The sequence below is a fragment of the Lontra canadensis genome, unplaced genomic scaffold (assembly GCF_010015895.1).
Source record: "Lontra canadensis isolate GAN:19392208 unplaced genomic scaffold, GSC_riverotter_1.0 scaffold108, whole genome shotgun sequence".
In the NCBI taxonomy this organism is placed as follows: domain Eukaryota; kingdom Metazoa; phylum Chordata; class Mammalia; order Carnivora; family Mustelidae; genus Lontra; species Lontra canadensis.
This window is the reverse complement of record NW_022631102.1, coordinates 4637385-4652760: the sequence shown is the minus strand read 5'-3', so window position 1 is coordinate 4652760 and position 15376 is coordinate 4637385. Positions and strand designations below refer to the sequence as shown.

The window sequence follows — 15376 nt, the reverse complement described above, 5'->3', positions numbered from 1 at the left end:
TGCCCATGGCCCTGCTGTTGCGGTGGGCTGATCCCACCTCCCCCAAAAGCTCACTCCCAGGTGCAGGACATGGCAGCGGGTGGTCACGCCAGCCTGCAGCCCCACGCCCTAGGCTGACTCAGAAACGTGTGCTACACAAATGAGCAGAGCCACAGCACACGCGAGCCAAGCCTCAGCTTCCTTGTCTGCAGGGAGGACCCAGCAAGCCCACTTCAGCACCCCTTCCATCTACCCCCGGCCTCCTGGCCGCCCTCCCCACTCTCCTGGCAGCCCTTCACTGAGCCTTCCCTGTCCACCTTGAGGCCACCCAGGCTTCCCAGCTGCATTCGCCCATGGGAACCCTCCTTCCTGCTTCTTCCAGCGGACAGTCAGCAAACCACCAAGGGGCAAATGAGGATGAGAATGGGGAGACAGACATCTCAGACGGATACAGGGCTCCTCCCTCCCCACAGAGCCCGCCTGCCCACCCCGCCGGTACCCAGGATGCAGAAAACACCAGCCAGCATGGGAGTAAATTAGCACCTTTCAAAGTCAAACGTCCTTGGCTGGGTCAGTCCGGCTCCCAGATCGCCTCCTCCACACTCCTGGGCCTCCCTTGGATGCTCCCAAGCCTGCCATTTTCATTAGGCAAACAAGAAACCCATGAGGGTGTATTTAGCCAGAGAAAAGGGAGCCTGTGGGACTATTCAACAGTCACCGGAGGCCTGGTCTGTAGGAGGAGGAAGGAGGGATCAAGGTTACATTGAAAAGAAGAAAATGAGAAGACTTCCATTTTTATTCTGCTCCTGCTGGCAATGGCTGCTGTGGCCGGCAGCCTCGGGGACGTGGCATGGGAGACCTATGGAGACTCTCTCTTCTGGGAGAGAGAAGCCTTGGTGGGGGGAGGGTGGCAAATGATCCCTTCTGGCTGCTGCCTCCTGATTCTGGGTCAGCTCATTCCCCTACCCAGGCAAGCACTTGCATGGAGAGGGCCTGAGGTTGGAAACTGGGCCACAATCGGTTCTGAACGCCCCAGAGCAACAGGTGTATTGGGGGAGGGGGAGGGGAAAAAAAAAAAAAAAAACACAACCCAACCCAAGAGATACTGGTTTGGCCTCACGGGAAGGGGCCAGGCTGGGAGCAGCCTCATGGACGAGGCTGATGACGAGGGAAGGCCCAGGCATCTAGAACTTCACCGACAAGTCCTTCCAGCGTCTCTGAGTCTCTGAGGACCCCGTCCAACAGCCTCACCTCACAGATGGAAAAACTGAGGCTCCGGGAAAACAGGCAGAAATCAAGGCCAAACGGAAACAATGAGCAAGAAGTCCAGGAAGCAAAGGTTTACATGAAAACATCAGCACAACCCTCTAAAGACGAGGCGCGGCCGGGGGCGGGCACAGACCGGGTCATCCAAACGTGCCAGATGACAGGCCACCGGCCGACACCGTCCGTGTCCAGGAGGCCCAGTGAGCTAAAGGGAAGAGACCTGTATACCTCTCCCCCTGCATGTGGGACCTGAGGGAACATTCCTGATGGTGGGCAGGCGGGAAGGAAAGGCTGCGGGGAGGGAGCTCCGGAATCCTCCTACGGCGGTTGCTGGCCTTTCCCGGGCCACGGAGCACCAGAAGTCCAGTCAGAGCTGGGCGGTGATGTCCCAGGAAAAACGCACGACTCCACAGTCGGTGACTGCACCGGCTGACAGGTGCACACGAAGGGGAGGGCAAAGCTGCCCTGAAGGCAACTGGGGTCTGTTGAGGGGCCAGAATGAGGCTCTGAGCTGGCCCAGGCATCTCCCTCCTAAAATAAAGCCCTGGGTCAGGGGGTTCCAGGGCCCCTGCTTGTGCCAAAGAGCTGCAGGACAGGAGGGCAGAGCCAAGGGGCTGGCTGCTCTGCCTCTGCTCTCCCCGGGACTGCACCAAACACAAGGGGTCTTTTCATAGGCGTTTCCCAGGGCGTGTCATTGGCACCACACACTGGGGAGCAGATCACGTTGCCCAGGGCCAGGCCCTCCTGCACAGGAGCAAGGGCTTAACTCCAAAGACCGGGATTAAGGACTCTGCAGGGGGAAAGGCGAGATGAAAGCAGCATCAGGCACAGGGTGGGGACCTGGGTGGTGGGAGGGCCGGGAGCATCCCCAGGTGTCCTGATCACACTCTCTGCCCCTGGTGGGCAAGAGGGATTCTGAGGCTGGGCAGCAGAGGCAGCTGGGAAGGACGTGCCCTCGGGGTGAGGAAGGGAGCAGCAGCAGGAGAATGCCTTCCCCCCTCCCTCCCCCCTTGTAGGGGGAACCACCAAGGCAGGATGTCAAGGGTCCTCCACCCACCGTAACTCCTCCCACCACCAACACTGTCCAAATTACCACAGTAAGATAGGGCTCTCCCCTGACCTTCCAGGCCCCCAAGGTCATCAGCCAGAACATCAGCCCCTTTTCCCAGGACCTGGCAGGGGAGAGGGCAGAGAGCTCCATTCCGCTGTGATCTCACAGATATCCCCCCTGACCACACACCCCCCACATACACACACACCCACATCGGGCTCAGTGGCTAGGACACAAGGAGGCACAGCAAGCCAGGGGGCCACGCCCAGAGCCCCAGGTGTGGCACACACAGTCACATCTGCCAGAGACTGGCTGCAGGAAGGGCCCACAGCTGGACACAGGAAGCTCACGTGAACCCGAGTTGAGGCGGCCAGGCCGCCCACTACCTGGCACAGTCACAGCCCGGGAATCTGGAAGGGCAGGAGGGGAGGGAACCTGGGTGGCTCTGCTGGGTGAGTGCGAGTCTGACTCTTGATTTCAGCTCAGGTCAAGCAAGATCTCTGGGCTCCGCACTGAGCCGGCTTGAGAGCCTCTCTCTCTCCCTCCACCTCTCCCCCTGCTCACACTCGAAATAACGAAATAAAAAAAATAAATAAAAATCTTAAATTAAACAAAAGGAGGGGAGCCATGCTCAAAATTGGTAACCCCTGGGCCAGGGTGGGTGTGCAGCCCCTCCAGAACGCTTCCACTTGGGGGCTGGGGGGGAGCACAGGCTGGCCTGGGTACATTCCCCTGCCCACCCCACCCCACCCCAGCCCACTCTACTGCTTTAAAAAGTCATTTTCTTTTTCTTTTTCTTTGTTTTCTGATTCTGCAGGCCTCTTGGCCTGGTTTGGAGGATCAGGAGCTGGTGGCTGGGCTCAGAGCCTTCTGGAGGGCAGGTAGCCTCTCTGGACTTGTGTTTCCCTGCATACACGTGGACGCCTACACAAGACCACCAGCGGAGGTGGCATCTGTAGCTACAGGGGTTCGAGGCTTCCGAGTGGACAAGAGCACCCCATGCACCCCATGACTGTCCACCTCCAGAGGCTAACCCAAGCCTCAAAGAAAGCTTGGGATTTGGGGGATGGTGGGAGGGTGGGGAGATCAGCCCTAAGGGTCTGCTGTGTGCCTGAAGCCCGCGGGAGGGGACAGGAGGAACGCCTGACCCCATGCTCAGGCATCAGAGCTTCCTTCTGTGGACAAGCAGACGTCACATGACCCAGCAAGGAGTTATCTGGATCAGCACTGCCCAACAGAACTCTCCGGAATGACGGGAATATTCCGTTTGTGCTTTGTGAGCAGGTGCAAAGCACGTGCAAGGGGCCAGTGTGACTCAGAAAGTGAAACTTTCCATGTTACTTGATCTTAATTAAATGGAACTGAAGCAGCCACTTGTGGCTCGTGGACGGCCTAAGCCGGGAAACCTTGAAGCAGGGCAGCTACCAGTGAGGGAGAGGGTATGGGCACACAGGTGAGAGAGGAAGGGACACAAGTTCAAAGAGCAGCGTCGACAGGATGGTGACCAGTAGGCCACTGGAAGCCTGGGCTCAAGGTCGGCAGCAACAAGTGAGAGAGACGGAGCGCTCAGGGCAGGAGCGGTCAGAGAAAGAGCCAGAAGCTCATCGGAGAAGACAGAAGTAACCAGCACACTGCCTGGTCCTAGAAGACAAGCCCAGAGTGGGCATCAAACACCACCCAAGGCCAGGACAAGAGGCCACTGGACCTTTCCCAGGCCGGGCCTGTCCAGCAGCAAGCAGCAGCAGGTGGGAAGGAGGCAGGCTGGCCTGGGGATGGGGGAGGGGGGCAGGAGGACAGAAGGGACAGGATTTTGTTTACTGCTTTGGATGAGGAAACTTGAGCCTGTTTGCAGGGGAAGAAGCACAAGAGGAAGGAGACAATGGTGTTGGGAGGTCCCACAGGAGGGGCTGGGGAAGGAGGGAGAGAGGAGGGTGCCCTCCCGGCCAGCCAGGACAGAAGGCACCGAGCAAGGGAGAAACTCGCTGCTTCATTTTTGGTCCAGGTATAAAAGTGGTGTGTGTGTATTCCAGAAAACACAGAAAAAGGAAAAAGGGCAGGCCGGGAGCTTCCCATTGTCCCACCAGCTCCGAGGGACGCTGGGCAGCAGGGAAATGGAGCCTTCTGGAGCCCTGGCTCAGGCAGCGTGGCCGGAACCCATCACAAAGGGCCACTCCCAGAGCGGGCTCATTAGGCAGAGGCCGGGACAGGCGGGCACATTCAGGGCCCGCACACAATCGGGCTCTTGTGGGGGGTGGGGGGCTGGTGCTCGGGGAGCTTCTGATTCCAAGACAAGAGTGTGCCTCCTTACCGCCTTACAACCTGGGAGACGGGAGACAGAAAGACTGATTTGGGGAGACAAAGAGACGCTTCCCCTGACAGTAGATGGGCTATTTTTGGAAATGGGTCGACTCTGCTCAGTAGCTGCTGTCTCAGTGCCACCGGCCTTGCCTGCATCTGTCCCCTCGAATGCAGCCTGAAAAGGCCCCCACCCTGTCTGGGGTGGGCCAGCACCCCGCAGTGGGGGTGGGGAAGGCGGCGCCTGGCAGTGTGACAGTGAACCAGGGGGTGGAGGTGGGGAGCAAGCCAGGGGGGGATCCAGGGCCGGGCTAGGTACTCAGGGAACGCTCCTCCCCATTCAATCCCTGCTTTCCATTCCCGCCAGGCCACGCAGCCAAGGTTAGCGAGGGGAAACACAAACAGGCCCCTTTCTCCCCTACTGCTAATAGGAGCTGACACCAGCCTCAGTCCCACTGGCCGGGCTCTTCGATGCCGCAGCATGGGGCAGCGTCCGCCTCCCGCCCACCTGCTGACGGGCCACCTCAAGCTTGGGTGGCCCCAGCAGGCCCAGTGGCTTTTCTCCCACGCTTCCCACGGTGGCTCCCACCATGGCTCCCACTGTGGCTCCGGGGCTCCAGCTGCCCAGCAGAACCCCCAGGAAGCTTCTGCAGCCACTGAAGCCTCCAGAACCAGTGGGGCCCATCCCTGGGGGTGCCCGTCCAGGCACTGGCATTGTCCAAAGTTCCTCGAGTGATACCTAATATGCAGCCACGGTTAGGAACCACTGGTAAAAGCAAGCGTATAGTTGGTAGTAATTGTTTGGAGAAACAGGCAAGGGGAAGCAGGCAACCCCCGCCCTCAGGGGGGAGGCCTGAGTTGCTTTTTTTTTTTCCCTAAAGGAACTGCAGGCCATTTGGCACCAAATGGAGCAAATGGGGAAAAGGGGGCGGGGGGGGGGAGCAGGTGGCCCAAGTGGGTTGACCACTGTCAGTATAAAGCAACAAGAGAAGGGGCGCCTGGGTGGCTCCGCTGGCTAGGCATCCACCTTCGGCTCAGGTCATGGTCCCAGGGTCCTGGGATTGAGCCCCACATCAGGCTCTCTGCTCGGCAGGGAGTCTGCTTCTCCCTCTGCCCTTTACCCTGCTCCTGCTCTCTCTCTCAAATAAATAAATAAAATCTTAAAAAAGAAAGAAAGAAAGAAAGAAACAAACAAACAAACAAACAAACAAACAAGAAGGAGCACCACACGCAGTGCCTTCCACCCGCCCTGACCCTCTCCCCAGTGTACACCGAGCGCCTACTGCATGCCAGGAAGACGTCCCTGAGAAGCTTGCGAACCAGGCAGAGACAGGACTGCACATAGGGGAACCTCAAGTCCAAGATAGGTGGCTCTGTCCTGGGGAGACCCCACACCAGGCACCGGAACCCTACATACTCTCCAAGCACCAAACCTGTTACTTAGTCTCATAATAGCAGATCAGATGGCAGAGGCAGGTAATTCCATCAGCCCTTCATGAGGACAGACTGGCCGGGCAGGAGCCTGAGCCAGCGCTGGACGGGTCACCTCCATCACCCCAGAAGCAGAACTGGAAGGCCTGGCCCAAGCTGAGGACCAACCACTGGGCAAGACACAAAGCCACAGATATGACTGATGACCACGGAGAGGCAGGAGGGCAGGGTGGGAGGCTCCTTCCTCGTGGCTCTGTGCATTGTAGAAACTCGGAGTCAAGGGGCCAGAGAAGGCTAGGGTCTCTGGCAGCCTCGGCACAGCCCACCCAAGCTCCCCAGCTTACCGACGAGAGTGTGAGGGCCTGGAAGGGGGAGGGCACTTGCACGCAGTGGGGTCGGGAGTGAGCCGAAGCCACTGGCTCTACCTGTGTTGTCTGACGCACAGGACAGCACCAGGCGGCACGCTGTGTCCTCAAACCCCTGGATGTGGGGAGTGTGTCAGCTGACGGGGCCAGTGTCAGGCCCAGCAGGTAGCCCAGGGGCCCTGGGGAGTAAAGGAGGGTCTGTTTCCCTTCCTTCTGGCTGCCCCATCAACCGGGGGCCTTCGCCCTTGGCCATTTGCCATTTGTTCTTTCCTGGATTCAAAAACAAGCATCTTCCCTCCAGTTACAATGTGGGGCGCCTCTCTCCATGCGGCCGCTTACTGTGGGGTCTTCCCCTCCCAGCAGGAGCTGCTGTGAAGCACGCAGGGCATCTGCGATTGATGGTATCTCGGGGCGGAGGAAATGCCGTGCCTGGGAAAGCCGGAAACTCCTGAGCCAACTGACCGGAGTCGTAAGGCACCGGGGGGAGCTGGAAGGGAAGAGGACCCGCCCCGGGCTTGGCCCCACGGGAGCTGGAGCCCTCCCTGGCCGTCCCGCCAGGGGCCTCCGTCCATCATCTACCTCTGAGCTTGTGTGCCCACAGCCCTGGTCCTCTTGACTCACAGCCTCGGCACAGAGGGGCAGCTTCCAAAAAACGTCTTTTGATGGGCACCAGACGTGCCTGGAGCGGTGCTGGGCACTTCCTGGCTCCCACAGCAGGGACAAGTCCTGCTGGGCCCCACAGAGATCACAGCTTTGCCGAAGAAAAGGCTCAGAGCGCTGAGACAAGGCCCACTAGGTCACGTGGGGTATGGGGTTGGGGTGGGGCGAGGAGATCCAGTCTGCAAGAGTCTGGAACCTTCCCAGCCACACGTGGCCAGGTGGCCCTCTTGGCCGTGTGATTATTCGTCATGCCCCGTCTGCTCCCTCTTCGGGGTGCTTGGAGCTCAGGGTAGCTAAAATCGGGAGCTGAGATGAACCTCAAAGGCATAGCAGGTTTGTGCAGGCAGAGCAGACCCGGGGAGAGGCCGGGCACAGCAGAAGGGACAGCTGGGGGCCCCCAGGCACGAGGCAGGCCTTTGGCTGGCACATCTGGTTCAGTGCAGAACGCAGGACTGGGGGCTGCGTGGTGGACAGGCGCGGCCAGGTGGGATCTGTGAAGCCCCTCCCACCGCACCTGCACCCCCCCCGCCCCCCCAGTCCCTGGTAGGGCTTCTCAGGCTCTAGGCAGTTCCAGCTGCAACCTCTTCTGATGGGCTTTCCCTAGGGGATCCAGAGTTCTCTGCTAGCGGTCCGCTCACAAACCTTCACACAGCAACATCCCCTCCCTTCCCCCACCCCCCCCCCCCCCCCCCCCCCCCCCCCCCCCACTTTCCACTTAACGAATATACCTCTGTTTAACCATCACACACCGGGTGAGCCCAAGAACACTTAGAGGAGAGACAATAACGGTCCTGAGCTTTCTGCCCTGCTCCCTGGAGAGCTGGAGACCATCACTTGAGCAAGTGACTTGTTGCAAAACAGGAATCCCCCACTGAGTAGAGCCCAGCTCCAAATCTGCTCCAGAACCCTTGGGGGCAGGAGACAGTGGCAGGGGAATGTGTGGCCGTGACAGGTTCTAGGTACTTGCTAGGAATGGGACCATTCCTGACTTTTCAGGATCGAAGGAGCAGCACGTCCCTTCAGCAGGCAAGCTTGTTCCTGTCACCAAACCTCTGGGGACGCCACCTAGGTTGCCTTGTCATCCTGCTCCGGGAAGGTGGAACTGCCTAGTTCTCAGCTGGGAAATCCCAGAGTCATTCCCTGCCTGGATCCCAGTCACGCAGGTCGTAGGCGGGGACAGAGAGTGGCAGCCGGTGTGGGCCGATGTGGAAAGAGGCTGCAGCCAGACACTGAAAGCCCCTAGCAGTGCAGGACAGCCTGAGCCCAGAGTTCAGAAGTCACGAGGAGGCCAACAGGGGCTGGGGACACAGCTTCGCCACCTCCCTGGATCTGAGAACCTGCAGAGAAGGTTCTGTCGCATGGCCAGGACCACCATGGCCATCGGGAGCCCCAAGCTTCCTGCCCTGCTGCTCCCAGCTGGGCCTCACCCTGACAGCCAGGGACGAATGCTCCTGACCGGGCCACTCCCCAAGCCAGGCCACATGAATCACTGTGTGCGTGGCGCCCACAGCTCAGACAGAGTAACCTCAATAAACGCGCGCTGATGCGGCCCTTCCGGCTTGAAGGGCAAACCAAAAACCCGGCCCGCCCGCCGCCTCCTGCCTCTCCCCGCCCTCCGCTTGCACCACCGCCCTGCCAGAGCGGTCTGTGCTGTCCCAACGCCAAGGACGCGAAAAAGCCCTCCCTTCCCCAGCTGCCCGGGCTGCTGCTCACCTCCAGAGCCAACGTGGTCCTCCTGGACCCCTCTTCTCGATGCTCCCTGAAGGACGGTCTCTGCCACTCCAGGGCTCCCCACCCCTGCCAGGGGCTGGACACAACCCCTGGGCTGACAGCCTGCTCCCTGGTCCCAAGGCTTTCCTTCTAGGGGTCCACAGTTCTTCCCAGGTCTTTCTGTTCACAGGTCCAGGCCCGGGGCCACCCCAGCTCCCCACACGGCATGAGAACACCTCACAGGCATGGGGCCCTCAGCAACGGTGGTCAGACCCTCGTGCAGACCTTCCTCTGCCTTATTCCTGCTGAAACGCTGTCTCCCTTCTGGTCAACTAGACACGGGCTCACCTGGCTCTGACAAAGGGCAGGCACAGGCTGCCCTCACAAGCATGTGACAGGAGGCCAATCTGCAGGGCGTCCAGGTGACACTGGTGACATCCTTAGGACAGGTGCAGAAACTGAGGCTTACAGGTTCAGTATGCTGCCACACCACCCAACAAGTGAATGGTCAGGTTCACCACACCCCCCACACCCAGTTCTCCAGCTGGGGGGAGGAGGACTGGCCTGTGGGAGACAGTCCCCACTTCTCTCCCTCAACCTAAAGGCCGGTCATAGTATCGCACTTTGTGCAGAGGAGAAAACAGAGGCCCACAAAGGTTCTGGAACTCCCCAGAGGTCTCAGGCTTCCAATTCTCTGTGCTGAGGACATCGACAAGCATGGGGTAGAAAATCCCCATGGGTGGAAAACACAGATTATATGCAGCAGAGAATTTCCTTATAATCATGCTGTTCTGGGGACAAGGTTATATAAACCAAGTTGTGCCCCAAGAGCTCAGAGGCCAGGCCGTGGTGAAGTGTTGCGGGGGGTGCCATGGAGGAGGGAAGCCAGCCTGGGCAGAAGTGAGGGAATGAAAATACCAGAAGGAAGGACTCCCTGTGAACAGAAGCCTGCCCGGAGCCCACGTTCCCTGTTTTACAGATGAGCCACATTGGCTCAAGCCAGAACACGAGAACGCAGGAATGAGGCACGGGTCTGGCTTCCCCGGGAGAGAAGCCATACCCTAGCTACACAGGTCCAGCCTCTGGAGCCCCCAAAACCCCCAACCGTCCCCATGTCCATGTGCAGGTCACCGGGGCCCTGCCAAGGACCAAGCTCTGGGAGGCCCTTCTGTTGCTGATGGGGGGCTTCCCCGGGAGTCTCCCCGAACCCAACAGACCCAGACTATCCCCGCCCAGAGGGGCAGCGGGCCCAGGGTGGCAGGCCCAGACTCCGACACAGAGCCCAGGTCCCCCATGCAGTCCCACGGGACCCAGAGCAAGTCACTGCTCTCTCCAAGCCTTGGTTTCCCCATCTACAATATGGGACCATTTAGGAGCTCTGACCATAATGGAGCGGGGACTGGGAGACTCTGTCTGATAAACTGTGAAGTGCTGGGGATGTCCTGGCCCTCCCCAGGCTGAAGAGCCAGTGAGTCCCTCCAGGCCTCTCTTCCTTTTGTGATGGCCCTGGGGGTCCAACACCCCAAGGGCCCGGATGGAAGGTCAGGGTCAGGTTGGGGAGAGAGGGGGAAAGGCTTATCTAAACCACCCCCATTGTCTTCGCTGACCTTTGCTCCCAGGCCTGAATGGGTTTAGGAAAAGCCCTCTTATTAGTGATCCTGCCCGTGGGGCGCTGAGCTAGGAGGCCCCTAATAAAAGACCTATTCAGGGCCAGCATGCCGACTCACGCTGTCTTTTTTAAAGGTCCAGACCACCCTCGCTCCATCCTCCCTTTAAACCAACAAAAACACAAGCAGGAGGACAAAACCGTCTTATTTTGAGAAGCTCAAATTTTTAATCCAAACTTTTTAAAAGTAAACAGGGCCCGTGCAAAGGCTTGCTGGAGATCCTAGTTTCTCTGGGTTAGCTAAAGGGGACGGGGCCATGGCGATGGGGGGAGGACAGGATGCAGACACAGGGACTTGGGTGGGGGGAGGGGAGGGTGGAGGAGGGGCAGGAGAGACCTTGTTGAAAATGCTTTTGTTTGAAAACTGGCAGTTCAAGGGGGCAAACCTGACTTTCGAGAGTTTGGGGTTGGTCTGCCTCAGTTTGCCCCACTGGAACCACAGCAAAGAGCCCTCTAATCCAGACTTGGGTCAGCTCAGCCCAGAGCTTGGTCAAAAACAAGGGAGGGGGAGGTCATTTGCATATGCATGCTTGCTGGCCAGGCCCGGCCCAGCCCAGGACTGCCCGGAATACAGATGGGCCCCCTCCCACCGCAGCCTCAGGGACCTCCCCTCCCACCCCCACTCCCCTCCCTCCTTACCCCCCTCCCCAACCCGTGGCTGCAGGCACACGCCACTGATTCCTAGAGGACTAGCAGGCCACAGGCCCCCGGCTCCTCAGCAGGTGCTGTGGTCCCAAACACTCAGGAGGGCTGTCTGAACAGCAGAGTTCTGAACACAACACCAAAGTCTGCCTGGCAAGCCCCCAAAGTGGTCCCTCTGGCTTTTTCACGAGGAGCTTGGGAAGAAACAAGCATGAGGAAGATTCTGACGACTACTGAGACTTACTGCGTGCAGACCCTGACTGCCCTTGGCCGCGGTGGCTGAAGGGGGCAACTCCGGGTTTGGCCCCACTTTGCAGAAGAGCAGGCGGAGGCCCAGAGAAGAAACCTGTCCCCAGAGAAAAGCAGGAGGTGGATTCGCACGCAAGATGGTGTGACCTCTCTGGGTGACAGGGTTATCAAGCATCTGCTCAGTGGTCACCGATAAGGAAGTGACATTTCCCAGAATGGGCGAACCAGAGCAAACCTGGGTCAGGAACCGAGAATGGGGAGTCACCAGTGCTGTCTGCTGACTAAGAGTGTTAGACAGTGACAGAGGCCAGAGATGCAAGGCAGCTGTCAGCCTGAGCCATGTAAGAACGCCCCCAACTCCCAGCAGCCCTACCCTGGGGGACCCCCCCACACCCCCAGCCTCCCGCTGGCAACCCCACCGAGGCAATGGGGAGCAGAGACACTGCCAGTCTCCACGGTTTCCCCAGGCAAGGCTCAGAACCTTCCTTAGCCTCCACTTGCTTGGTCTGAAAATGGGAATACTACTACCTCCAAGGTTCCTGGGAGGATGAACTGAGACAAGCTGGGGGGAGAGGGGGCAGACGCCCAGCATCTGACCCCACTTTCTCCACCACCCAGACTGAGGTGCATTATCTTTCCTACCTCCAACTCCCTCCTCCCTCTACTCAAAACTACCTAAAAGGCATTTTTAAGAGAAGGGCCTCTCCTTGTTTCTGGCCATCCTGTTCCCATTGCTGGGAGACTAGCTCAAGGCCACACACGACCTGAAGAGACCACACTAAACACCAAGCCGCCTGTAACTGAAATTGGTGATAACAGGGCTCTCGCCCAACACCAAGCTTGACCCCCACTAGACCGGTGGCAGGCCTGTTCCGAGTGAGCACGGGACCCAGGGGGCTATGGGGAGGCCATGGCCTCTGAAGGAAAACTGGACACCTCAAGTCCCAGCCACCCCTGGTCCCCTGCCCCGGCACCATCCCCTGCTGTGGCCCAACACTGAGCCACACAGGGGCCACGTCTCTGTGTCCCAAGCAAGAAAGAAGTTCCCTGCAAAGACACTGCGACGCTGGGCACTCCAGAACTGTGCCAACAGCCCTCGCGGCAGGTGTCACTGATGACGCAGCCGAAAACTAGCAACATTTCCTAGCCAAGAACTGCAGCAATCCCTCCTGGCACTTGGGAGAAACTGAGGCCCAGAACCTGGCCCCTCACGAGGCCCCCAAGAAGGCGAGGCCAGAGGGGCTGGGACTGGGACCCCTGACTCCCCAGCCCTAGAAACCCCCACAAATGAAACCACCAAGCTCTGAGCTGCTTCCTCTGGCCTCCAGCCATCTGTGGTGGGAGGTGGGGTCGGATACAGAGTTACAATGGGAAACCCGAGTGCTAGTGGTAGATTGCTAATCGGTAACAAAATATCCTTCTCAACCCAGTCCTGCTCTGAACTCAGAGGCTGTGAAGGTAAATAAAGGAAAAATTGAAGGAAAAATTGCCACCGGCGGAGCACCCCACCTGCATGGGTCCGGTTCCCACCCCAACACCCCACATAGGCCACTCAGCCACCAAACCAGAGAGACAGAGTCCCTCCTCTGCTCAGGCGTCACTCTGGGGAAGAAAAGTCATTTAAAGCCTAGACACATTTTTCTCTGAACCAGGAAAGCCTTTAAAGTGAACCAGAAAGGGCTGTTTAATCTCCACCTTCAGGCAAATAGCTCAGGGAGTAGCAACTGCCACTAGAACTGGGAGCCAAGCCACCAAAAATGTGGAAGAACAGGGAGGTAGGGAGAGGCACGAGTGGCAGGAGAGTCACAGCTCGGGGGCTGGGAATGGCAGCGGAGGTTCTGCTCTATAAACCCAAGCTGGGGCCCCATAGGTCACATGGGCGTGGAAGACACTAGCCAAGCTTTCCTGAGGCCAAAGGTCCTCCACCCACACCCAGGCCACCTACCACCACCACACTTCCTCTAAGACGACCAACAGTTTACAGGTCCCTTGGGAGAATTTTTATCTCCCCCTCAAATCCACAAGGCAGGGATCAACTCCACTGTACAGATCAAGGAAACTGAGGCAGGCAGAGGAGAAAAGCCAGGACCCATTCCAAGCACATATTCCTCTGGAAAGTCTTTGAGCCTCGGCTGAGAAAGGTCCGTCCACCCTGAGAAGTTCCAGACTGATAACAAACTGGAGGCTCCTGGCCGCGTTCCTCTGGCCGGGCTGCCTGGCAGTCTCAGCCCGCAGGCGGCACAGAGAACCGCAGGTGGAATTCCAGCCCCCTACACGCACGGACGCTGCCCAGGTTTGCGGTTGCCTGTTGCTCCAAATAAGAGGGAAATTCACCCGTACTCAAAGGGCCTTTCTTCCCCCGCTCCCACGCACCTCCCCCCGCAAGAACTGTCCACTCCTGGACCAGGATTTCCAGGTTGGGATGAGGCTCCCCAGCCGGCCTTGCAGTGTCGACACGAATGCTGATAATTCCACAGGAGAGAAACTTTTCTGGGGTCCAGTGGGTCCCCAGCCCGGCTGCGGACTTGGAGCTGGGCAGGGTCACGCCTCCATCACTTGACCAGAAAAACGTCACCCAAAAGCCCACTGCGCGTGGGCGCGGGATCCCCCAGCCCTTGGGTCTGGATGCCAGCTGGAGGAGGGGTCTGGAGTGGCGACCGCCCCGGGGGAAGGGGCCGTGGGCCTGAGACCCGCGCTCCCGGACCCGAGCCGTCCTTACCGTGCAGGCCGTTGGGGATGCTTCGGTGGTGCGGTGGCGCCGACAGGTCGTCCAGGGATCTGCGCGTGGCTACTGCCTTGCCGTCGGAGGCCTTGTGCGGCCCCGGGGGCAGCAGCGGGGGCGGGATGTGGTGGTGGTGGTCCGGGCTGCCTCCGCTACCCGCGCTCGACGTGCTGCTGCCGTCGCCCACGTCGCGGGCCCCCGCGCCCGCCGCGCCGCCGGCCAGCGGCCCGCTCAGGCTGGCCTGGCTGTCGATGGAGCTGCGGGAGCCCGCGCCGCCGCCGCCACCCGCGCCGCCCCCACCCCCTGCCAGCGCTGCGCGCTCCTCGTCCAGCATCAGCACCAGCTCCTTGAGCTCCAGGTTCTCGCGCAGCAGGGCCTCCTGGCGCGCCTCGAGCTCGCGCAGTTTCTGCTGCGAGCGGGCCACCTCGTGCCACACGGCGCCGGCCGCGTGGCGCCCGAAGCGCTGCCACTCGCGCGCCAGCTTGCGCCCCTTCTGCCGGTCGTCGTCGAGGAAGCAGCAGAGCTCGCGTAGCTCCTGGTTGTCGTCCTGCAGCCGCTGGTTCACGTCCTTGAGGCCGCGGATCTCCAGCAGGTGCTGCTGCAGCCGCCGGTTCACGTCGCGCATCAGGCCGCCGTGCTCCAGCATGAGGCCCACCTTCTCGCCCTCTGCGCGCCGCAGCCGCCTCGCCAGCTCCTCCTTGCTCCAGCGCAGCAGCTCCTCGTCCGGCACCTGGCTCAGCTCCTCCGACGCCGCCGCCGCCGCCGCCGGGGGCTTCGCCATGGCGGGGCCGTCACCGCGGCATCGCCCGCGCCCTCGCCCGGCCGGCGCTCCCCGCGCCGGGGCGGCGCTGGGCCGGTGCGCTCACGGGCAGGGGGCGGCTGGGGGCGCGTGCGGGCCGCCCCGCGCCTTCTCGCGCGCCCTCACGCAGCGTCCGCCCGGGGCCGCCCGGGAACCGCGGGTCTCGGGGCTCGGCGAGCTGGGACCGCTGCTGCGTCGGCGGCCGCCGTGCCGGGCGCTCTCCGGGTTCGGGCGAAGCAGGCGGAGGCCCGCCCCCGGCCCAGCTCCCGGAGCCCCGGCCGCCCCGCCCACTCCGGGCGGGGAGGGGGCGGGGCGCCTCGGCCGGCTCCGCCTCCGGGGGGGGGGAGCGAGGGGACGGGCAGAGGCGCGGCCGGCCCCCGACGTCCCCCAGCGCCGTGCGCCCGCCCGCCCGGCGCCCTGCCAGAGGCGCATTCGCGCCTCGGTCCCGCCCTCCCGCCCATCCGATTGGGCCTCTTCGGGGGTGTGTGGGAGGGGCGGGGCGCACGCGGGGGACGCCGAGAAGATGGTACAGTCCAGCCAC

The 15376-nt window shown here is 60.7% G+C and overlaps 1 protein-coding gene across 4 annotated transcripts in view; it reads right to left on the bottom strand.

The window, feature by feature from the left end:
- The window catches only part of CCDC85C (coiled-coil domain containing 85C), a 71402-nt gene extending 56320 nt beyond the window's left edge, over positions 1-15082 (bottom strand). For 3 of the 4 annotated variants that reach the window (XM_032839700.1, XM_032839701.1, XM_032839702.1), the window contains exon 1: positions 14034-15081. In XM_032839700.1, coding sequence (XP_032695591.1) covers positions 14034-14817 — 784 coding nt within the window. In that variant the 5' untranslated portion in view covers positions 14818-15081. Of the gene's footprint in view, positions 1-14033 lie in introns of all 4 variants that reach the window. The other variant, XM_032839703.1, reaches the window with a different exon arrangement.
- Positions 15083-15376: the final 294 nt, after the last annotated feature.